The following is a 25,600-nucleotide window of genomic DNA, read 5'->3' as shown; positions in this document are numbered from 1 at the left end:
TTGAGAAGTTATATGTGGGGTCTGCAAGTATCCTCAGAGAGCCCCATCCAACTGTGGTTCCAAATGAAAGGGTCGACTCACTATTCCGTGAGACCTTGTTTTATATGTGCTGTTGCTATAGGCTCTTCTGCTGCCCTAGAGCTACTCTGTAGCCTGAGTTGGAGTGGCCTGCTGAGGCCTCAAAGCTGCTATAGCCTCCTTGAATATGAACCCAGTATACACACCAGGAAACAAATTGGAGTAAAGTCAACACTAGCTTCAGAACCAGAGAGTCCAGGGTATGAATCAGAGGAATGCCACCCTACCCCACTGATCTTCTTTCCCTGGGTGAGGCACTGCCCATCCTGGGATCTCCTCTTCCTCGTTTGTCTTTGTTTTGTTTTTGAGACAGGGTCTCACTTATACAGCCCTGGCTGTCCTGGAACTCACTCTGTAGACTGGGCTGGCCTTGAACTCACAGAAATCCACCTGCCTCTGCCTTCCGAGTGCACCACCATTAAAGGCATGCACCACCATACCAGGTTCCTTTCCATCATTTGTAAATCAGACATCATAATCCTTGCCTAATGCAGCTGCTGTGAGCATTTAAAAAAAGATCATATTTAGAGTGATTAGTATATGAAGAATCAATGATAATTATTATGATTACTAATATTTGGGTGATAGCAAGGATGATCATCATCTACAAAGCTGTCAAGAAGTCTTATAGTGACAGTATAGGCAGGAATCTGGGCTTGGTGCCAAGCAGACTGGAGTTTGAATCCTGGCTTGTTTCCTCAACTATAAAACACAGACGATAAGGCCAGCACAGGTTCCATCCACAGTGTCACTGGGTGGATCAAATAAAACAAATCCTTGACAAGTTCTGTAAGTTATTAAGACCCAACATATGCCATCATGTGACTCATGATTATGGTTATTATTAAATACCATGAGCTAAAGGTTCCAGGAACTCCCCAGCGGGGAGGAGCTGACAACTAGAGATGTGTTCAGTCTGGTTCCTCCACAAGTTAGCAGGCACATCAACAGAGATGCTATGGGAGGCCTGGGCTTGAGGTCATCCCAGGTTGCCTTTCTTCAAGCCCATGGTAAGGACATTGAGATCTATGCCCTTTCTTAAACAAGTGCCCTCCTAAGTGCTAGAACAAACTGTGCCTGGCCATGCTCCTCGGCTGCATGCGAGGATTAATTATGTGCCATCACAGACCTCTTGCCCAGACACCAGGGCTGACTATATCCACCACGTTCTCACTGATTTAATGTTGGCCTCAGCATGTGTCTCCCCTCACCCCCCCCCCAAACACACACAGCCCTTCCCTTGGACCTGGGCACCAATGTGCTCACCCCAGACCTCCTGCAAGAGATGCTAGGACAGACTGTCTATACACAGGCAACTTCTGACCCCGGCTCATATCCACTAACTTGTATGACAGGAACAGTGCTGTTACATATGGTTGGACAAGCTGTGCCCCACCCTAGGGGTTACAGCTGAGAGGTAGTGAATGGGGGTTCACATCCCATTTGTTCTGTGTTCACCAACCCGGAAAGCCTGGTGAGCAAGATTCACAAGAAAGGGCCCATTTTTCCAGTTGGTCCACTCAGAAGGAAGAACGACTCCTTAAGTGAACTGTTTCCTACTCATCACAAATAGGTCATCTTTACTAGTTCAGGCCTGGAGAGCATTGACTGTCCCCACTGTGTGCCTCTACTGCCTGGGCCCATCTCATTTCAAAAGCCATAGTTCCCAGTCCAGATGCTAAGACTAGAGCACACCCTGAACCCCCTCACCATCCCTACATTACCTCTATTTTTGACACTTCTGACTTCATGGGGTTTCTGACGGATGAGGGCCAGAGGGATGCACAAAGAGCTCCAGTCCTAGTCCAGTTTTACCTCTTCTTCCTCAGCTGATAACCTTTACACCTTACCAAAGCTTATAAACTTTTAACCAAGCATGCAAAAAAAAATGTTTCCTCATCACCATATATAGTTCTAATGTCTCGAATGTATCACATCTAAAGTCAATCTAAGTCCCATCACTTGAGACTGCCAGAATTCAGGATAGAGAGGGAAAATAAGACCAGGCAAGCCCAGCATCCATTGTTCCCTTCTTTCCTGGAAGAAGAAAGTAGAAAACTTCCTGGGTCTGAAGCTGGCATCCCAGAGATCAGCCTCTTACATGCCCCTGCACTGTGTGCCAAAGCTCTCAAGTCCCCTAGGACTGCGAAGACTGAATAATGGTCTTTAACACCACCATGTCTATGCCTGCCATGTTCTCCCTGGCCTCCCTTCCACTCCACACCCACCTCTAATACCAATGGGGAAAGAACCCTGCCATTGACCCCTGCCCATGGATCCCAAAGTAACAGCCAGAAAAACCCTCCACCCCAGGCCCAGCCCCCCCCCCCCCAGTACTACTAAAGAAATGAGATACTGACCTGACTGTTCTGGAATTCTCACCATCAGATCTGAAAGAGAAACAGGAAATAAACAACAGTCAATATAGGCTCACCACTCTTTCCCCTACCCTACCTTGAGGTCCAACATATGTCATGAAAGCATGAACACGTGTTTCATCCATGGAGAACAGCAAGTGCAAAGGCCATGGTGGTGAGTGCTAGGTCAGTTGGAGCAGCAGGGAGAAGGACTGGTTGCCTAGGTAAGCAAGCAAAGGGCCACTGGAGGTGTGTAAAGTCAAGGAGGTAGCAGCAATCACAACGAGTGTGGCTTTTCTTGGAGTGTGGCCTGAGAAGCAGCCAGAGACAGCCAGGTTCAAATATTGTCTCTGCTACTTACTATCCCTGTGATTTAGGCAAGCTACTTCATTTTTCTGAGTCTGAGCCTCAGTTTCCCTCAGTTCCCCAGTAACACAAGGTTGATCCTCAAAGAGCTGCCGGGATGATTAAGCTCTTTGGAACCAAGCAGACAAATGCCAGATATTATTAACAAGATACAATAGGGTTTGCCAACTGCCTAGTCCAACCTGCTTATTTTCCAGATGAAGAGAATGAAGCTGAGCGGGTAAATGAGTCAGCTGCTGGGTTCCTTTCTACTATACTGGGCTGTCTTCTTCATTATGTGTGGCCCCAGATGCAAAAGAAGGGTGAAAGAGAATGGAGTGAGGGCCAGCTCTAAGAAAAGCCAGGAAATGAGCAAAACCAGGACCACTCCCTTCCCCTCACTCCTCCTCCTCCTGGGGGGAAGAATGTGTGTTCTGCGGGGAGCACATGCCTGTGCAAGCAGTCCCATGGCTATTATGTGTGCATGTATGTGTGCACATGCTTATGTAATGGAAGCCAGGACAGGGAAGCTGTTATACTGGGAGCAGAAGAGGCGAGAAAGGAGAACCAGGACCCCTGGAAGTGGGAGAGTAGTGGGGAGTAGTCTCCCTCCCTCTTCACCCCACACCTCTGGTCCTCTTCCAGGCTAAACTGGAAAAGGCACAGAGATGAACACATGAGACTTGTCCTCCACTGAACAATCCAAGATATAATCTTAGGGTTTTTTTTTTTGGGGGGGGTGTTATCTATATGTACATTGAGAAGATGATTTTAGAATAGCATTTGTTGAGAGAGTGAGTGTGTGTCTCACACACACACACACACACACACACACACACACACACACACGCACACGCTTACTCCAGCAAGGCAGGGCAGGCAAGCATCAGGGTGCTAAATGAGTCTGACTGCTTACTAGCCACATTATCCTGAAGAAGTCACCTTGCTATCTAGGACCTCAAATTCTTCACTCAGTAAATGGAGCAGTATGGGGAAGTGGCAAGGAACCCTCCCTTCATGGAATGACTTTGAGGATCAAAGGGCCTGACACCTGGTGCATGTTCATCTGATAACAGTGGTACCAATCTGTTGCCTTTTTTGTCCCCTTAAAGGGACGGAAAACCAAGGCCACAGCGCACCTTATTACAGTTATTCAAACTTTCCATCACACTCTATAGCAACAAGATGGCTTCTAGAATCCCAGCTCAGTTATTCTCAGGTATCAAGTCTGAGGAGCCAAACTTGAATGACTCCCCAGATGCCTAAAGAATGGAAGCCAGAACCCTCAGCATCTCTAACACTAATCCCCCGCTCCAGAGTCTACAAGCACCCATCTCAAAATCCTGAACACATTTATTCACACTATACCCTAGGCTCTAACCTGGGAAGACAACTACCTACTCAAGGAGTCTAACTTCATCATTATCATCATGAACCATCATTGAGCATCTACTATGTACCAATCATAGTATCTCTGCTTCTAAAATATTCCTCTGATGTTTCACAGTTCTCAAGATGGCAGTAGGGTTGGGGGAAATGTCCAAGTCCTGATGCAGAGTATATTAGCCACTTCTTCTCAGATTGGAACTGATTCTTTCTAGTTTTGGAGGACATAGCATCATAAGATCCAAAGTGGGGGTGAATCCCACCTCATGGATCTATCACTAAGCATTTAGTATATTGTATATGGATAACAATAATGCTGGTCAGTTTTTGTCAATTTGACACAAACCTAGTCATATTTGGGAAGAGAGAATCTTAATTGAGAAAATGTCTCCATAAACTTGGCCTGTAGTCCAAGTCTATGTGACATTTTCTTGATTAATGATTGATGTGAGAAGACACAGCCTATTAGGGGTGGTGCCACTCCTGGGCAGGTGGCCCTGGGATATATAGGAAAGCAGGCTGAGCAAGCCAAGGGGAGCAAGCCAGAAAGCAGTGTTCCTTCATGGCCTCTGCATCAGTTCCTGCCCCAATTTCCTTTAGTGATGGACTGTAATGTAGAAGTGTAAATTGAAATAAACTTTTCTCCCCCAAAGGTCATGGTGTTTTATCACATCAATAGAAACTCTGGAACAACAATCATCAATATAGTGCTATCTGGCACCTCTTCAGGGAACAGTACACTTTGACCAATGGTCAATCTGCCTCCTACTTCATGAAGCTGGGCCACCATTCTTCTGGGGGAAGAGTATAAAGTGGTAGAAGATAGGATATATTATGATTTGGTCCCTAACAGGCAGTATTAACTTTGGTAAGTCACCTCTCTGGACTTTTGATCCTCAATGTGTAAAATGATGGAGCTGTGTTAGTTGACTTCTAAGCACTCTTTAGGCTTTAAAACATTTACTTTCTGCCAGGCAGTGGTGCCCTGGCACCTTTAATTCCAGCACTCAGGAGGCAGAGACAGGCAGATCTCTATGAGTTTGAGGCAAGCCTGGTCTATAGAGTGAGTTACAGGACAGCCAGAGCTACAAAGAGAAACCCTGTCTCAAAAAAAAAATAACTTTCTTCAGAACCCCCAAGTTTATTTCTTTTATCAACTAGAGTCAACTGTCCACATGTGGAACCAAAGACCCAGGGACCACACCCCACTTTTTTTTTTACACTCAAGTCAGTAGAAGGAAATGGCTGTCTGTCTGTCTGTCTTATACACACATACACACACACATCAGCCCCAATGTTCATATCTATTTGTGTGTCCCCTTTTCTCCTTAGGCTAACCTTGGGCCTAATGAGTAGACTTGGATAATAAGACTACAATTCCTAAAGGTAAGCTTGAGAAATCTGGACAGGGAATTGAAGTTCCAGATACCTAGAGTATGGTCTAGAAGAGATGGGGTCCTAATGAGTATGGCTCCTTGACTCCACATGTACTTGCTTGGTGGGGAGGGGTCTTTGAAGTTTGGGGCCCAGGCCTCTGTTTCTCAGTACAGTTCATGATACTGGGATTTGTAATAAATAGAGCCCAAGATCCGCCTCCTTTGGCTTCCTTAGCTAGGTCCTGCTTTGCAGTTCAGGGAGTAGGGATGCCCGAAGGGCCAAGGCCTTCAGAATGTGTGCCTAGTGACGTATGCAGCTTTCAGTGCAAACACCACTAAACAAATACACTGATTCCCAGGCTATCCACTGGGGTATTTCATTCATAGCTCTTTTGGTATATTGATCTTCACTTCTGAACAGCTTTTTTTTTTAAATGTGCACTGAATGCATTCTTACATTAGGAATCTAGGAACCCATGGGAAAAGAGAGGAAAAAATGTGCATAATGACATTACAGAGACAACGACCACTCCGACGAACAGTTGCTCTATTCCTCTCCTTCTCTGCATTTCTTCATGTAGGAGAAATGATTTTGCGTTGTATGATTTTTATTGCTTTTTCTGTTACATGTTTCCCCTTGTACTACATAGTCTTCAAGATCATTATTTTTATTTGTCATGATGTAGTTAACCATCCTCTGAGTGTAGAGAATAGAAGCAGGTATGTTTTTCCATTGGTTTAAATTGTGCTTTGGTAAACTTTCTTTCGCACATAGCTTTAAAGTAACACATGGCTTTTAGGACACTAACTTTATATAGGAGCAATTGCATCCAGCTTAGTTCTCTTTCTAGCTGGTCATTCCCTCTAGCTATGTCTGGTTTTATAGTCATTCATTCATTCCATTAGCACATATTCACTCTATACTTCTAGGAACCGGATCCCAAGCTAGAGCTATGAGAAGAAATGAGGCATAGCTCCAGACCACCAGAAGATGTGTCAGTCATGCTTGAAATAGGCAATTTCAGAACATGCTGATGATGGCTGAGAGGGAGAGAAGAAGCGGATATCAAGGAAGAACAGAGAAGGGTCTCCTTAACCCACTCCATGGACCTGATCATAAACTCTTTGAGGATATGGTGCCTATATGAGTCATGGAAGATGAATAAATACTAGTTGGCTAGAATGAAGAAGGGAATGTTCACTTAAACACAATGAGTTGAATAAACTGATTTGTCTCTGTTACTTCCCAAATACCACTAAAATGTGAGTAAATAAAAAAAAAAAAAAAAAAAAAAGACCGAAGGACAAAGTCTAGGATGCTGACCAGAAGTAAACCATTCCACTTACAGAACTTCTTCAGTGCTCAGGGTTTGGAGGTACTGTACACCTCAGAAGGCAGAGTGAGGGATAAAGCTTAAAACAGTGAATTGCAATGCTGTCCTCAATGCTGTCCAGTCAGATTCTCTCCACCTCCAGCACCATCCCAGCAACCGGAGGCTTTGGATTTGAGAGCACCAGGTGCAGTGGCAGATGGGGTGAAATAGAGCTAAAAGCAAAGGGATCTTCCTTGGAAAATGGTGGGACCCTAATGTCCTTTTACTCTCCCACTTCCAACAGCAAAGTCGGGTGCACACAGCTTCTGTGCACCTGTGTAGTGTCATGGGAACCCTTTTCAAAGCGTCATCATGCAGAGACACTTAAGTTAGGGCTTCTGTTTCCAAGGTTTATTTAGTTTCATGTGTATGAATGTCTTGTCTGCATGTATGCAAGTGCACTGCGTTCATGCTTGACGCTGGCAGAGGCCTGAAGAGGAGACCAGATCCCCTAGAACTGTAGTTATAGGTGGTTATAAACTGCCATGCAGGTGCTGGGAACTGAACCTGGGTCCTCTGAAAGAGCAACAGATGCTCTTAACTGCTGAGCCATCTCTCCAGCCCCCAAGCTAGGTATATTTTGTTTTATGTTAAATAAACCTTAATAAAAGTCATTATTTTCAAAGGAAACGAAGTTCTAGGCAATCAAAGATTACTGTATGATGCAAAGCTATGTGAGGGAGACCACCAACCTGGAAGGCAGATGGACCAAGAAAACAAACCAAGGAAGGAATCTGGAAGGAACAAAGACAATGAAGAAATCTGGGAAATGAAAATAGCGAGAGCCAGAATAAAAATGTCAGCGGGATAGAAGATACAAGGTGAAGAGATATCCTAGGAAACAAAATAACACAATAAAGAGGACGACAGAAGAGAAAAGATGAGAAAATTAGAGGATTAATTGAGGAATTCCTCCATCTAACAATAGGGGTTCCAGAAATAGAAAATGGAGGAAGCAGCAGGAAGGAAATGCTCAAAGACACAATGTAAGAATGTTTCCCAGAGTCGAAGGAATGAAAGGCCAACGAGATAAAACAAAACAAAGCCCCACATTGAGATATGCCGCTATGGCATTTCAAAACACCAAGGATTCAAGAAAAGATGTTAAATGCTTCTAGAGAAAAAAAAACCCACTATGTAGAAAGGGTCTTTAGTTTTTCTATGGTCCTTGTTCAACATAACTCTCTGAACAAGTCTGGAGTAAAAAAGGTGATGCTAATGGTGGTGATGATGGTAAAGATCGAGTCATACTCCCGACTAAATATTTGTCCGTATTTATTCTTATTCTTCTGAGACAAGATTTCACCAGGTAGCTCAGGCTGGCCAGGAAGTCCTGTGCCTCCCATTTCTGCCTTCTAAGTACTGGGATTATAAACATGTACCACTACACAGGGCTATCGCTTTTTAAATGTCATGTTCCAGAACTAAAGAGACAAAGATCACATTGTACTTATATCTTGAAGAAAACCAATAGACTACAACCAAAGACTTAAAGACCATACAACAGGGTATGAACTTTGCCTTATAATTGCTGGGAAGCACCAGGGAGGCTTCACCCAAGGTATGCCTACTTTTAATCCTAAACAAGCATTATATAATCATAATAAATATAATAAGCAGGTATTCTTGGTTTTTATCATGGCCAAACTTACAATAACCCAAATAATAACAACAGTACTATTTATAACGTGTTTATAATGGTCCAGGACTCATGCTATTTCCCTAACATCTGTACAAGGTAGTTCTCATCGTACAGATACAGAAACCGAAGCTTGGAGGAGCAATGTGAATTACCCACAACCACCCAGCCAATAAGTGGTGGATATGAGTTTAAAATCTGTATTTGTCTGATGGCTTGGCTTTTTGAGACAGGATTTTGCTATGCAGTGCACGCTTACGGGGAACTTGTGGGCCTCTTGCCTCTGCCTCCTGAGTCAGCATGTGTCATCATACACGCTCACAACAAATGCCTTTAACTGCCACAACTTTTGCGCCTTTCTGTCACACCAGAGCCAGGAGGCACTTCATCTCCCATACCAGCCTGCAGACTTGACCGACCATCCTCACCTGTCGCCCATCTCCCCTCCACACAAGCATAGCTCAAGGCACCCTAAATCAGAAACATTTAACAAACACTTTTATGATTTATTTATTTTAGATTTATTTTTGTTTTATGTGTAGGATGTTTTGCCTGTATATGTGTCTGTTCACCATGTGCGTGCCTGGTACCATCAGAGACTAGAAGAAGGGGTTGGATCCCCTGGAACTGGAGGCACAGATGGTTGTGAGCCACCACGTGGGTGCTGGGAATTGAAGTCAGGTCCTCTGGAAGAGCAGCCAGTGCTCTTCACCACTGAGCTATCTTTCCAGCCCCAGCAAGCCCTTTTAGAAGATGTAGAAAAGGGAGCACCCAAAAAAGAAAGTGGGGGTTGGTACAGACGTTACAGATGAATGGGGGGGTCAGGAAAAAGGAACTGGCTCTATTGTCCTTAATTTCTAACCCCTGCCCCCCCCCGTCTCTGTTGGAAGTTCAGCCATGATGGAAAAGTGTGGGTGAAAGGGGGAGCAACCAGAGCAAGTCTTCTGTTGTAGAAGCCTAAACTCGGCCTCCAAGCCCCTTCCGGTGTACTTGGGAATCATCTCTGGCCCAGCTGCTTTCACTGCTGGAATAAAAAAATGGGCTGCCCTCCAAACACCTAGCCAATGCCGGAAAAGCCTGGCTCACAGCAGACCAGAAGCCTATCAAGTCACAGATGAGGCACCCAGGGAGATGAAGGAGAAGGCTTGAAGGCGTCATACGGATGCAATAACCAGAATGGGGACAGAGCCCAGGTATCTGTTCCGCAGCTGAGGCGCCTTGACTCTATAGTCTGGACAGAGGAGGTTAAGGAAAGGGATGAACCAGGAGTGCTAGATGAATGTTCATGGCCAACAGTAACATAGGGTCAAAACAAGCTCATCTAAGCTTGGCTATTAGGAATGTGGAGTTACTAATAATTTCTAGTTTCAATCAGCTAGAACCAAAGCCTACAACTCAAGAGCATAAATGTGTATCTCCTCTCTCCCTGCAGTAAAACAAAAGTAAAGGAATAAGTACATTAAGTATGAACTCATATAAGGAAAGATGGGAGAAGATGGTATCATCAGGGAGTAAGAGATTTCAACAAATTTCTGGAAGAAAAAAATTAAACAGAGGGCTAGCAGAGTTGAAGGAGAGCCAACCCTGGTAGGGGGTTGCAGCTAAGGAGGGAGACCCTTAGTCCAGGAGAGCTTAGCTAGACTTAGCCTTGGCATGTACGGAGAGGGGCAGACATCACCAGGGGGGCAAATGACAAGGTATGAACTGACAACATACCAAATCCTTTCAGCCCAGGGAGATGGCTCAGCATGTGAAGGTACTTGCTATGGACATTTGCTCCCTAGACCTTGCACGATGGAAGGAGAGAACTGACTTCTGAAAGCTGTGCGCTGACCTCCATATGCACACCATGACATGAGAGTGCTTGTGCTCACATCCACATGCATCACACACACACACAATAATAATAATCATCATCATCATAATAATCATAATAAACAAAATCATTCCTTCCTTGCCACCCTAAGTGCTGCACTCAGAACACGAGCTGCCTGGCATTTATGCAGAGGCGAAATGTCACAGGGCTGCTGGAGAAAGGAATTAAACTATGAGGGATGCATTAGAGTATCTAATGACATTTTAGTGACCCCAACTAAACTGCTTTTTATTTTGGTATTTGAAGGACACCCATTATAACAATCATCTCCCTGCTGGATCACCAAATAAGACCAGTGAGTGCACAAGTGATTCTGGATATACAAACATCTCCGTAAGAGTTTCTATTAACTCAGTCATAGTTTGTAAAGCAGAAAATAGGTATCTGTAAAGCAGAAAATAGGGGGGCTGGAGAGATGGCTCAGCGCTTAAGAGCACTGACTCTTCCTCCTGAGGACCCGGGTTCAATTCCCAGCACCCACATGGTAGCTCACAACTGTCTGTAACTCCAGTTTCGGGAGACCCGGCACAGACATACAGGCAGGCAAAATACTAATGCACATAAAATAAAAATAAATAAATTATTTTAAAAAGAGAATATAGGAGAGAAAACTATCACAATTTGAGATGGGGAAAGGAATTCAGTGTTACAAACAAATAAGCTAAAAGAAATTTTAACGAATCTTTTTGTTAATCCTCTTCTCTACTCCCCTCCCTAACCTCTCCCCATCCTCTGAGTCCTCTTCACACTCTGCTAGCCCCTCCTTCAGCTTTCTGTTACCTTCTTTTTTTCTTCTCCCCCCTCCCTCCCTTAAGATCTCTTTCTCACTCTTCATAGTCCCCTTTTATATGACCTATACTCTTTCTCATATGTGTGTGTGTGTGTGTATGTGTGTGCATATATGTGATATGCATATGAGAGAAAACATGTGTGTGGGATCTGCCTTTCTGGATCTGGGATGCTTTGCATAAATTCACAATTTCCAGTTCCATCCACTTTCCTGCAAATGTTATGATTCCATTTTTCTTTACAGCTAAATAAATTCCATGTGTATATGCATCACTTTTTCTTTACCCATTGATTTGTTGACAGTATGTATAAAAATCCCATAATTAAATCCATTACTTTGAGTACAATTTTTAAAGTTAATGAAAATTAAATAGCAAAAAAGAGAGAGAATGTTTTCAGTTGATAAGTGAGGAAATAATTGTTAAAGCATGCTACTTAGAAGAATGAAGTCACAGGGCTGGTGAGATGGCTCAGAGGTTTGGGGTGCTTGCCACCAGGACTAAAGACCTGAACTCAATCCAAGGTGAAGTTGATTCTAAAGAGCTGTCCTTTGGCCTCTAAATGCCATAGTATATGCATGTGTGTGCATTTGTGGGCACGAGAGCACATGCACACACGAAAACATAATAATAATAATAATAATAATAATAATAATAATAATAATAATAAAAAAAGAGATATGAAGTCACTACCAGAAAAGCTAAATGATAAAAGTGATCATATCCAGCAGCTGGGCATGGGGGCTCATGTCTATAATTCCATATATACTTAGGAAATGGAGACAGGAGGATCTGTAGTTCAAGGCCAGCCTCAGCTATATAACAAGTTCAAAGCCACCCTGGACTTCATGAGCTTCTGCCTGAAAAAAACAAGAGCCAGGCATAGTAATCCATGCATGTAATAGCAGCAATCAGGAGGCAAGGCAGGACAAGCTTAGCAAATCTGAGGCCAGTTTGATATATGTAGCAAGTTCCAGGCCAACCAGGGATACTTAGTGAGATTCTGTCTAAAAATAAAACTAAACAAAAAACAGCAACAACAAAAAGAAATGGCCACCTCCAGGGTCTAAGAAGCAAGAGGCAAGCCTTTTTATGACAGGTTCTCCCTACATATCCCATCCTGGATTTTTTTTCCCCCCAGAAATCTTTCTCCCTTAGTCTCCCAAGAGCTGAGATTACAGACATATGCCACCGTACCTGGCAAGACACTGGCTTTTTATTCTACAACTCACTAATTTTAAAATGTGTATATATGCTGCATAATCTAACTTAAATGGAGAAGCTAAGAAGTTCATCTCTCAGAAATACAGAACAGTATAGTGTTTACCAAGACTGGAAAGAACGAGAAGGGGACGGAAAGAAGATGGTTTTTGGGTGCTAGATAGAAGGAATAACTTCTACTGTTCTATAGTGCAAGAGGATAACCAATAGTTGACAAAAACTAATGGAATATTTCAAATTAGCTCGTAGAGGGGGTTTAATGTCCCCAACACAAAGAAATGATAAATGTTTGCGTATAGGTTAATCACTCTGATCTGATGATTACATATTATATATATGTATTAAAATATCACATTGTATCTAATAAACATGTGTAATTATTGTGTCAATTAAAAATAAAAATAATATTGTATATACACACTGCTTTGAGCTGTGCTGATTGGTTTTTGTCATATTTGAGATGAAGTTTTTGACTGTGTTGCCCAGGTTGGTCTTGAAATCCTGTACTCAAGGGATTGTCCTGCCTCAGCCTTCCAGCTGAGGTGGCTGCCACCTTGACTGGCTGGTATAATTTTTAAAATTCTAAAACCAAGTCCCTTTCCTTTCTTGGGTTCTCTGTCTTCCACACTGTACATTCTGAGCAGAGTGGGGTACTGATTCTGCCAGAATGAGGTCCTGGTCTCCAGCGTTTGCTTCTGGTTAGAGCAGGAGCAAGAGAGGTTAAGTACAGGGCCAGACACTCTAAAGCAGTGATTCTTAACATGTGGATCACGACCCCGTGGCGGGGGTGGGGGTGGGGGGGGTGGGAGGTGGGGTGTGTGTGTCGAATAACCCTTTCACAGGGGTCACATATCAGATATCCTCCATATCGAACATTTACATTACGATTCACAACAGTAGCAAAATTACAGTTGTGAAATAGCAATGAAAATAATTTTATGTTTGGGGTCACCACAACATTTATGTTTGAGGGTCACCACAACATGATGAACTGTATTGAAGGGTTGCAGTATTAGGAAGGTTGAGAACCACTGGTCTAAACTAATACTTTGGCCCCCTACAACAATCCATACAGCTGTCTTTTCAACCAGATCAGCCTGCAGCACCTTCTGGTCCTCTTCAAATATTCCAGCCCTTCCAGCCTTCCATTTACTCAACCACTTACACCCAATAATTATTTATACCTGCCTGAATCTTGAAGGATTTCAGATTATTTATTCCAAGAGCACAGATAAGGACAGACCAGAAATTGAACCAAAAAATGAGAACTCAGAAAGAGCGCTCAACAAAGATGTTAGAGCTATACTTCAAGTTAACTGGTGCCTGAGGCATAAAGGAAGATACAATGAACGATGAAAGCTCCATCTTGGCAAGGAGAAAATACACCATTTTGAGGAAAAGCAAAGCTTGGCCTAGCACTGGATTCTTCAAATTACTGTCCACAGGAGATTTTAGAAAGAGAACAAAAATGATTGTTTATTGAGTATAAACATCAGCGAGTGCAATTCAAATGATCTCAGTTCATCTTTGAGCAGTAGGCATTGTTATTCCATTTTCAAGAGCAGGAACTAAAAGCTTATAAAACATAAAATGGCTTCACTGAGGTCATCCAGCACGTCGAGGCAGCATTTATATTCAAACACAAGTCTGTCTTTCTCAAAAGCACAGCCCTCCTTTGTATGAAAATTGAAACGGGGGCAAGGGGTGGCCAGGCCTGGCTGTCAGACCAGAAATTACTTTTGAGCTGCCTCAGATACATCAAACAAGTCCTAGCAAGACAAAAACTAGCAGCAAGAAGTTTGGTCCTGAGCTGGGTGGAGAAAAAGAAGAAAGAGTTCCTATCCCAGCTATGAATCAAGCACCTTGGTTTCTGAGGAGCCAAATCAGAGCAGAAGACCAGTCTCCCTCCCATTAGAGCAAAAGCCCCTTTAAGAGATGAATCCTCTTTGTTGCTTCACCCCCAACAAGCCACCCAATCCCTTGGAGCCCTAGTTTCCTTCTTTCTTTCATTTGGTTTTTCTATAAGTAGAACACAAAAACAATCCTAAGATTTTGAGAGCAGCACATTCGACAGAAGCTGTTTTGAGCATTGGCGTTAGTACTACAGTGACTCTTCCGGTCCGAATGCCTTCTTCTACGCACACTTGCAGGGCCTTAAACAGTCTTTTGTCACTTCTGGTCGCAATCTTCTCACCTGTAAAGTCAATCGCCTTCAGCTGCATACTTCAGGCCCTTCCAGCTCAAACATTCGACATTTACAACCCTGCTGCTCATGAATGGCTGCTGTTCTTCTGAGCTCCTGCAGTGTGCTGTGTTCCCATCTCTGATGGCACTTGAAGAGCTTATTGTCATCACCGGTCTCTCGTTCTCTCCGGCACCCAAGTGTGCAGGTCTTTTCTTTTCTTTTCTTCTTACATGAGATCTACTCTCTTAACGAATTGTTTTCTTTTTAAAATTAGTTTCATTGTGTCACTTTCTTTCTTTCTTTTCTTTTCTTTTTGCTACAGGGCTGTGTAGCCTTGGGTGTCCTGGAACTCCCTCTGTAGACCAGGCTGGCCTGGAACTCAAAGATCTGTCTGCTTCTGCCTCCTGAGTACTGGGATTAAAGGCTCATTATATCATTTTCATACATGTATATTTTTGTCGTTTGCTCATATTAGCTCCCTAACACACCCTCTTATTTTTTCTCTCCTCTCTCCACTGGTCCCCTTCTCCCTTCCAAATAGTCCCATTTCTGCTGTCATGTCATGTATAATTGTGTATGTGTCTGTTCATGTGTGTGTGGTGTGTGCGGTCACGCCAGAGGTTGATGTTGAGTGTCTTCCAAAACAGTTGTCCACCTTATCCTTAAGACAGGATCTCACAGAATCTGGAGCTCACTGATTGGTTAGATTGACTAGCAGGCAAAGCCCATGAATCCTCCAGTCTCCAGGTCCCCAGCACTGGGACTACAGGAGGGCACCAACACACCCAGCTTTTCAGTGGGTGCTGGGAATTCCATCTCAGGTTCTCATGATTGTACAAGCATTTTACCCAGGGAACCATTTCCCAAGCCTACATCCATCCATGCACCCATCCATGCATGCATGCATCCATCCATCTATCTATCTAAATGTAGATTCTGCATATAAAAAAATACAGAATTTGTCTTTCTGAGTCTGGTTTATTTTGCTTAGCACGATTTCCAGTTCTATTCATTTTTCTTACAAATGACATTATTTAATTCTTTTTAGGGATGAATAAAACTGCACTGTATATATACACCACATTTTCTTGATTCATCTGTTAATAGGCATCTTCACTGCTTTCATGTCTTGGCTTTTATGAATAGGAGTGCAGATCTTACAGTCTCTCATCGAGACTGTTACACGCACTTCCTCACAAGACGTTTTCAAATCTCTCTTACAGTCTGCCCTTCTAGGGAGATTGCTCCAAAATGTGACTCTCAATATACTATGCCATGGGCACCTCTCTCCCTAGTTTAAACCCTTAAAGTTCCAAATACTGTCATCCTTATGTCTTCATGATCTAGGCTGACCAATTCTCCAGAATGTCCTCCTCCTTGATGAACTTCCCTGCCTCCCATCTCCTGCTCTAGTTTGTTTTGACTGATAAAAGTTTTTCTTTTCTTTGCACATACGTCGTGTATGGGTGTACTTAGGCTGCTCCCCCTGCCTGAACCTCCCATTTGCCCCCAATTCCCAACAACCCACATATAGTCCTCGTTCACTTAGTTAACTCCATTTAGAGATCACCTCCTCTAAGAAGCCTTCCCTGATGGTCTGTAGCTACCAATCCTTAGGGCACTTCCTGTCCTTCCCACTGGCAATACAACATTGGATATCACTTTGTATGCATCTGTCTGCACAATTGCTTTCTTCACTCTGAAGCCAGAACTGTGCAGCGTAAATCACCAAACTCTACCTGTTAGGATGCAAGGTGCAACGTGCCCTAGACACATGCACTAGACACACAAATATTCACTGCCCTAACCTCTCAGAATTCTGGGGAGTGTCTCCTTGGCCTCTTCCTCCTTCCCTTCATACAGCACAGAGCTTTAGAAAGTTATCAGTAATGGTAAGGTTTACCAATGAATAAACACATGCTATGTGCTGAGACTAGCTAGGCCATATTCAATTCGCACAAGCACAGTTGAGTTGGGCTGTGTGAGGATCCACTTAGGTACTTTGCATCATATACAACAACAGGAATTTTTTTCACTGCTGGGAGTAAACTGAGCTCCTCCCTAAAGAGGAAATAACTAATTTGTTCACAATTCTTCCTCACGACCAATGTTTATTATTCTTCAGGGAATACAACAGAAAATGAACCCAGGGCCTCACATACATTAACCAAGGACTAGCCCCTAATGACAGTGATTCTAACATGGCTATACAGAAGGAAACATTCATTTGATTCAGGTGAATGTAGTACACTGTATCTTGGGATCCAGTAGGAAATCATAAGGCCTGAATATACAGTCATCCTAACACTTTAAGAAAGCATAAAATTCATACATCCTCATTCTACTTTCTATGTGCCAACTAAAAAGAAATAAAACCTATAGTCTAAAAAAAATCACACTATACCATAGAAATGTATCTTGTATGAGTGAAGGGTACCGCTTAGGTGATGGTGGTGATTAATTTACATCTAAAGCATCAGAGGAACAATCCCCATCCGTCCTGTAGCTCTGGCTAGCCATCTTTGTTTTGGATATGATGGGACTGTTTTCGCGTTGATTGTTACACTTCGCCTCTAGGGGGCAGGGCAGTATCATCTATTCTTTTCTATCCTTGGCTCTCTTGCTTTTCATCCGGACCAGGACCTTGATGAACATGAGGAGCAGGCAGGAAAGTTTCTGACACACTGAGGGGTGGGGGTGTGGTAAGGGGATGGGGGCTAGTATGAATCATACATGTTATAAAAACAATTTTATCCCCATGTACTGCTGAGAGGGAAAAAATAGAAACAGGCCCTGCAAGTGAAATAATGCTCAAAGACTCACATGAAGTCTACGTTCCACAACATCCCACCTCCTTCCTTCAGATTCTCCCAGGTAGTACTCCGGGTTCCCAAGCCCCACAGAGCTTCAGCTACTAAGTAGCCAAGATGGGCTTCCTGTGTACGTGCTTTCAAGGGTCCGGAAAAACTGGACACTTCGGGAGACAGTAGAGAGCAGGGGAAACTAGACTACTTGGCAAATTATCCTCCCCCGCCAAGAGGAAATAAGTCATCTAGTCCTCATTCTCTCCTGTGACCGATGCATATGACCCTGCCAGGGAACGAGCCAAAGAGGCCAAGTCTACTCCCACTCTCAAGATGCTGTGCCTGGCCTAGCGTATGATCTCAATAAAAACCGATGGCTATTAAAAAAAGGGAAAAGAAATGAAAAAATGTGCCAACAAACAACTTGTAACTGGACTTGGGCGAAGTGTATACAGGTCCCATATAGGACTCCCTGGTTCATTCAGGAGAGAAGATTTTGCACCAAGAGTCAAGAATGTGGCATGACATAGACATGGCCTGCTAGGGAGATGGAGTGATGAACAGATTGGCCTGTATACCTCTAAAGTCTCATGCAACTCGGCTTCTTTGTCACTGTGTCAACTGGGAGACCACTGGGTGTAAAAAGTGGAAAAACCCTAAGCCCATGCTTCCAGAAAGCAAGAGGAAAAAAACAAGAGGAATTTGAAGTTGACATTTCTCTCAACAGGAGTCCAAAATAAAGAAAAACTGAGGGACCTGGCCATTAGTTCACCAGCACTTAATCAGACATCCTTATGTCTACTGAGAATTGATTGAGCAGCTGCTATGTGATGTATTCCCAAGTTTTCCACTCCTTTGCTACACCCCCAGCACCAAGCACCGAATCTGATATAGAACATGTACTCAATACATGTCAGTTAAGTCTGACTCCTTTTAGACCAGTGGTTCTCAACCTGCCTAATGCTGTGACCCTTTAATACTGTTCCTCATGTTGTGGTGACCCCCAACCATAAAATTATTTTCATTGCTGTAATTTTGCTACTGTTATGAATTTAATGTAAATATCTGATATGCAACCCCAACAAGGTGGAGACCCACAAGTTGAGAACCACTGTTTTAGAGGCTAGTAGGAGGCACAAGATATGAACAACTAAGAAGATAGATACATAGATGATTGATAGAGAGATAGATGATAGAGAGATAGACAGATAATTGATAGGTAAATAGGTAGATAGATGGATGGATGGATAGAAAGATATGACAGATAGATAGATAGATAGATAGATAGATAGATAGATAGATAGATAGATGATAGATGATAGATAGGTAAGTAGGTAGATAGATGGATGGATGGATGGATGGATAGATAGATATGACAGATAGATAGATAGATAGATAGATAGATAGATAGATAGATAGATGATAGATAGGTAAGTAGGTAGATAGATGGATGGATGGATGGATGGATGGATAGATAGATATGATAGATAGATAGATAGATAGATAGATAGATAGATAGATAGATAGATTAATTGATAGATTGATAGATTGACAGGTAGATAGGCAGATAATGGATAGATAATTGATAGGTAGGTAGATAGATAGATGATTGATAGGTAGGTAGATAGATAGATTAATATAGATAGATAGATAGATAGATAGATAGATAGATAGATAGATAGATAGATAGATATGCTAGACTTGGGGTTAGAGAGATGGCTCAGTGGTTAATAGCATTGGTTGCTCTTGTAGAGGACCCAGGTTTAATTCTCAGAAGCCACAATCTGTAACTGTGGTCCCAGGGGATCCAATGTCTTCTCATGCAGGCAAAACACCGCTACACATAAAATAACAATGAAAGTTAAAATATAAAATAAAAAGGCTAAACTTCTCACTGCAAATGTCAGAGATAAACTGAGCATCACGACGGACCAACAAGGGCTGGAGAGATGGCTCACTGGCTAAGAATGCTTAAGGCTCTTCTAGAAGACCCAGGTTTGATTCCCAGCAACTCCCACTGCAGTTCAAAGCTTCAGTTCCAGGGGATCCAGTGCCCTCTTTTGGCCTCCATGAGCTCACATGTGGTGCACATACATACACGCAGGCAAAAATAAAAAAGCCATACACATAAAATAAAATAAAAATAATTATTTTTAAAAGGACCAGCAAATAAAGCTAGGAGAGGTGACAGCTAATTCAACCTCAGAATAATAGTAAGCAACCAAGGAGAAGGGAATGGTATTAGCCTCGTCCCAGAGGCCATCAGAAGGCCTGGGTGGGCTACTGATGGCAGCACACGGCCAGGGTAACTCAGGCATGGTCTGTAGGAAAGGGATTCGCAAAAAAATGAGAGAGGAAGGGGAATCTGTGGACGGAAACAGACAAGGAGAACAGAGGAGCCAGACTGCAGACATGGCTTGGCTCCAGCAGATTTATCAGAGGCTTGACAGAAAAAAGAGAAGTAATCTCTCAGGACACCATGGAAAAACTCGGGAGGTGATTTCGAAAGGGAACCTCGGAGGGAGGCAAGGCAGAGTCGTGCCTAGAGTTCATGTCTTTAACCCCACCCCCCGACCCCCCGACGGGAGGGGCAACAGTGCACGGAAGGATTGGAAGCCATACAGCTCTCGGTCTCAGCCAGCTGTGTAACTCACTGCCTTGAAAAATGAGGATAACAATAACACCCACCTGGCAAGGATTCTGTGGAAATGAGATAAGAAACAGGGCTGCCGGATGAGTAAGAATGCCAAGAATGCTACAGACCCTGGAGCCCAGCCGCCTGGGTTCCTACTAGCTCTTCTGCAGTCCTGCCACTTATTCACTCAGGAACCTTGGATATGTTACCTGACCTTCCTAGACCCCAGTTTCTTCATCCATAAAATGGACTTAATAACAATTTACATGAAAGGATTCATGTGAAAACAGAATGAATGACTATATGGCAGGCACTTAGAACGAAGTGCCCAGCACACAGTAAATGCAGTAGAAAAATGTTAGCTATCATTACATAAAGCTGCACAGGAGAGTGCCTACCACACAGAAAGCTGAGACTCACTCAGTCCACATATGGCCTCTTCACCATATGCTCCAGGCCTTTACTCTGCCCCTAGAAAATGTAGACGCCGTAGTTGGCAGGGGTGGACGGAGGAAGAGCAGTTAAGCAAACACCAAGCCTGGGGTCTCCCCTCTGCCACACATCTCAACTGGACATCAAGGGACTGTGCACACTGCTTCCAAGCACCTTCCTCTCCTGCCCGGGTCCTCAACCAGTGGCCTTGCCTGGCTTGATCCCTCTGTCCTCCGAGACCCCCCCCCCTTCCGTTCACTTCTTCCTCACTACTGTGTCTATGGCCCTGCCTAAGCCCGCAACCCTGTCTTCCTGGCTGGTGGGAAGAGAGCTCTGCAAGTGCCAAGAGCATGGTGTTTGCTCAGCCTGGTGGCCCCTCCTGCTCTGTGAACACAGCCAAGAAATATTTGTGGATGACAACAACCCCATTCTTGCCCCAGATCTAGACAGAGAAGCAAGACTCCTAATTCTCATTAAATTCAACATTATCATTTTCTCCCACACCAGCAGAACGCTCACAACACAGTGGAGGGGACAATAAATAGTTTCCCTCGTGAAAGGAAGGAGAGACACCCTAGAGAAAGAATCCAGCATGCCAAAAGGAGCCAGACTTCCCCCAGAGTCTCTCCCTGGGCTCACTCTCACTTGCTCGTTTTCTCTCTCTCTCTCTCTCTCTCTCTCTCTCTCTCTCTCTCTCTCGCCTCAGGCCCTGTCGGGAGCATGCTGACACCCCACCACCTGCAGCAGATGATACTTCAGCAGTGATGTGGTAGAACACACATGGCTCGGGATGTCAAGCGCACCAGGCTGGCCCCTCTAGGTTCAGTACCCAAATGGGAGCCAGCTTGCAGGGTGGGTGGGGGCAGAGGAGAGCCGGTTACCACCATATTGGCTTCAGCCCACCACTGCATGCAGCAGAGATGGAGCTAGGCCCATGCAGAAAATGTAGGAACACAGCTCTCTTCAGCCTGGGACATTCAGCAGTGGGTCCTAGCCTCCATAAATCATTCTAGGTGTCAGAACTGTAGGGGGGATCAGACCAAGCTTAACAACAAAAAGATCTCTTTTAAAATCACGGCAGGAGGTGACAGTTCCACGTAAAAAGATAAGCATTAGTCAGGTCAACAACTAGTAAGCAAACAACTAAATCCTCATGTACCAGTGACCAGAAGGAGGTAGGGATTCATGTCGCTTTCTGTCACACTAGGAAGACCACACCCAGAGCCTGGCAGAAGAGATTCTGGCATCCTGGAACCTGTCCAGTAGAGCAGTATGGAAGGATGAGGGAGTTCTGGGTAACCGGTATGGATATGGATGGGTGATACCCAAAGCAAAGAAGGCAAAGTTCACAGGAATATGTTGTGTATGTTGTGTGAGTAGCATGACCTCTGATGGACCTGACTTCTCAGAGCCCTCAGTTTCTTAGGCTGTGACGTGACGGTAGTGAGAGATCCACAGGGTGGTTGGGAGAACTGAGTCCGAGGCAGAGTGGGCTCCCAAAAAGCTCTATCTTGACCCAGGCCCTATTTCTCCCCAGTTTGTCCACCAGAGGGAGCCTGGGGCCCAGCAGAGCCCAGCCTGTACCAGCAGCTCTGCCTGTCCTCCCCCAATGCTGCAGCCTCAGCTGCTGAACTCCCACCCTGCCTGCCCGCGCTTCCAACAGCAGCCTTCTCACCCACTCCTTACAAACCCAGAACAGGCCTAGCAGGGGAGTCGCTCGCAGCAGCACTGGTTACAGCAATGGCTACAGGTTCTCCTGACATCCGGCAAGGAGGAAGGTGGGAAAGAGGAAGGTAGCCGTCTTTTCTCCCCATTGACTCCTCCACTCATCCCAGACCCATCTCTTCTAGTTCAAAACCTGGAGACCTAAGGCTCTCTTGGCTTTTCCCAGTTCAGTACCTCACCAGGTCCTGAGGCCAAGACTCCTTGGGTGGTTAAGCTCTAGGGAACAAATAATGTGCCTTTAAGACAGGCAGACTTAGACTCTAGTCCAGCTCCATTAGCAACTAGTAGCATAACCTTGAATAAGGCCCCTTCGACTTGTAGCCTCGGTTCTTCCTTCTCTAAAATGGAGTTGCTGATGCTCACTGAGTGGGCTTTGTTGTGAAGTCCAAATGAAGTAATCACAGATAGGCAAGCAGTTAATATGTAGTTGAGAGACATTCAAAGTGCTATTTAAACCTCTTTATTAGCCCAGTAGGAAATGTGATGCAAGAGATTCCAACAAGCCACCTGGAAAGTGCACAAAAAAGAAGGAAGGAGTCTGAAGCAGGCCTGCAACAATGGCAGAAGGGCAAATGGGCTTCCAGCCAGCCAAGAATTCAGACCTATGTCTGCAGGATGGAGAAGCTAAGAGCAATAGAATTCTGAAATTGAGGAAGATTCGGGTCTTTTCACTGGGCTTAATGCCCAAATCAGGAACTATATGTTTCTTGCAGCTCTCTCGGACCCCCTTTGGCCCTCAACTGGACCTGTCCAGCCAGCCGCCATCCTCACCCCTTGAAGCAATCTACTGCATCACAACTGGCTAGGTTAAAAAGTTCTCTTGATTTGATCTTCAATGTGCCCACTGCTCCTGGATCTGCTCCCTGGAGTCATACATAATGAGGCTGCTCCCTCCATCCCAGGCCTGACCTCTCTAGAGAAGTCTGCAAGCAGACTCAAGGACCACGAGGCCCCATCCAGTCTTTCTCTGCCCCCATTCTGGGGCTGTCCCTCCACCCCAACACTCATCTGAGGGTGCACTGCAGTGGAGCCCAGCCAAGCCCTCAAGCTGCAGCTGCTGCTCCTGGGGCCCAGCCATCTCAACCCAGCACCCCAGCCTGCTGCCTCACCATGGGGGAGTTGCAGAGAGCTGTCTCCCGGCAGATTTCCTGAGGCAGAAGGCTTCCCCACCCCCAGCCCAGCCTCCAAGAGACACTCCACTAGTTGTGGCACATGGTAGGACCAGCTGAGCAGTGAGAGGAGGGGTAAGCCTGTCCATTTGCTAAAGGACTTCAGACTTGCTCTTTGGTGTGGCTGGGTTAGTAACATAACCATTGAATCTCAGTTGGCAGACCTTGCCTCTAAAAGAACTATAGGGGAAATGATGGACTGACAGAAGAACGGACTCAGTCAAGGTCACAAAGCCAATCTGCAACAGAGCTGGAAGGGAGACCCAGTTCTCCTATCTCCCAGTTCAATGTTCTTTCCACTATAGCAGCAAAGCAATAGGAGAGCCTTCAGGGCATCCCCGTGAGCCTTCATGCCCTTGACTCACAGCCTAATACATTTATCCCAACCGGCACACAATGGGATCCATCTGGGAAAAGTGGACCCTGCCCATGTCCCATCAACTCAGAAAATATTCTTATCCTGTCTCAGACACATGTACAGACCCCAGCACCGGAACTGAAGCTGATCCAACAGATGGGAGATCTATGGACTTCCCTTCCTGGTAGGGCTCTTTAAATGGGTGTTGTTTTTCTTGAAGGGTGGAGACCAGCTGGACTTTGAGAAACTAACCAAGGGCCTAGCTTCCATCTTTGCTCCCCCATCTTTGCCACCATCACCCCCCCCCCCCATGCCAAGATGTGCTGCAGTTCCCCTCAGAGGGATCTCAGCTGCCAGAATCCATTCTGGTCCCCACTTGCCTCTAGACAAGATTAGCACCCCCCCCCCAAAAAAAAGGTGTGTAGGAGTGTTTCTCTCCTTTGGGGCTTTGAGTTGATACCACCTCTGTCTAAAAAATATTTAATCCATCCTCCAGAAAGGATACGGCTGGGGGTTGAAGAAGTGGAAGGAGGTAGTGGGGATTGCTTTAGTCTCTAACTGGCCTTGGTTCTGAAGGAAAAAAAAAAAAAAAAAAGCCTGCACTCCTCTGACCAAACCAGTGTGTGGTGGCTAGGGAAAGCATGTCAGCTGGTTGAGGAGGACCTGGCTTCTCCCGATTGGGATAGGAGAAGCAGGAAATGGAATCAGGCATGGGCTTCATATACTTTATCCACCGGATAAGTTGAAGAGGAATCTAGAGGGGAAGGGAAGGGTTGGGTGGGGGTTGCAAACACATTCCTTACTTTCTCTGGAGGGTTGTAGCCGGGCTGGTGCTGGTACTGGTGCTGTGACCTCCGCCCGCGCCAGGGCTGGAGCTTCTGGATGCGCCACGGCTCAACTGGCCTCGCTCCCGCGGTGGCCGCTGCCCCACGCCCACCGCCGAGGAATAGCCGGCTTCCTTCTCGCGGCCCGGGTGCGCTGGCCCAGCCTCCCTCCCGCCACGCTCGCGACCCAGGGCTGGGTTCTCGTGGTGCAGGTGGCACTGGGCCACGTCGCGCTCGCGGGCTGTGTAGCCGGTAGTGTCCTGGAGCTGATAGGAGGCTTCTCGTTCCTTGTCCCGATAGATAGCTTCCCGGTTCTGGTAGGCGCCATCCCGGTTCGGGTAGCCCACGTCCCGGGACGCCTGGTGGAACTGGCTCTCCCGTAGCTCGCGGTGGTGGAACTGGGTCTCACGCAGGTTCTGGTACTGGCTCTCGCGGCCAGGGCTATCCCGCGCGCCAAGGGGGTCCCGGTGCAGTTCCCCGCGGTGCAGCTGGCTCTCCTCCCGCAGGTCGCGGTTCTCCTGGGTGAGCTGGTCCAACTGGCCCTCCAGCTCTTCGATGCGCCGCCGCTGGGTCTCCAACAGCTGCTGCTGACTCTCAATGATGTTGTTCAGCTCCAGCAGGTACTCCACCGCCCGGTTGGGGCTCTCAGATCCCGGGCCACCCGGGGGCCCGGACCCCGCCTCCATCCTGGCGGCCCAGGGACAGGGGAACGGGCAGGAGAGCCCAGTCCCCGCTCGCTCACGGCGCCACCCTCCCCCGGGCCCAGCCGGGGGAGGGGGCCGGCGGGACGCGAGGGCGCGCACCGGGCTCGGGGGCCCGGGGGCCCTGGGGGGCCCGGGAGACAGCGCTGGGGCCGGCGGCACGGGGCGCAGGAGCTGAGGCTACCGCAGCCGCCGCCGCCGCCGTCACCGCCACCACCACCGCCAGGGCTCGGAAGGACGCGGCCCACGGCGCTCCGCCCGCTGCGGAGTCACTGCGCAGCGCGGCCGCGCGGGACCGCCCCGGCCGCCGGCCCGCCCCCCGCCCCTG

At 45.8% G+C, this 25,600-nt stretch overlaps 1 protein-coding gene across 2 annotated transcripts in view; it reads right to left on the bottom strand.

Moving 5' to 3' along the window:
- The window catches only part of Iqsec2 (IQ motif and Sec7 domain ArfGEF 2), an 81,047-nt gene extending 55,757 nt beyond the window's left edge, over nucleotides 1-25,290 (bottom strand). For both annotated transcript variants that reach the window (XM_059250514.1, XM_059250513.1), the window contains exons 1-2: nucleotides 24,551-25,290; nucleotides 2,439-2,468 (exon numbers count right to left, since the gene is read on the bottom strand). In XM_059250514.1, coding sequence (XP_059106497.1) covers nucleotides 2,439-2,468; nucleotides 24,551-25,257 — 737 coding nt within the window. In that variant the 5' untranslated portion in view covers nucleotides 25,258-25,290. The remainder of the gene's footprint in view (nucleotides 1-2,438; nucleotides 2,469-24,550) is intronic.
- Nucleotides 25,291-25,600: the final 310 nt, after the last annotated feature.

Source organism: Peromyscus eremicus, chromosome X (genome assembly GCF_949786415.1).
Source record: "Peromyscus eremicus chromosome X, PerEre_H2_v1, whole genome shotgun sequence".
Lineage (NCBI taxonomy): Eukaryota > Metazoa > Chordata > Mammalia > Rodentia > Cricetidae > Peromyscus > Peromyscus eremicus.
Note: the sequence above shows the minus strand (reverse complement) of the source record. Positions and strands in the feature narration are given on the sequence as shown.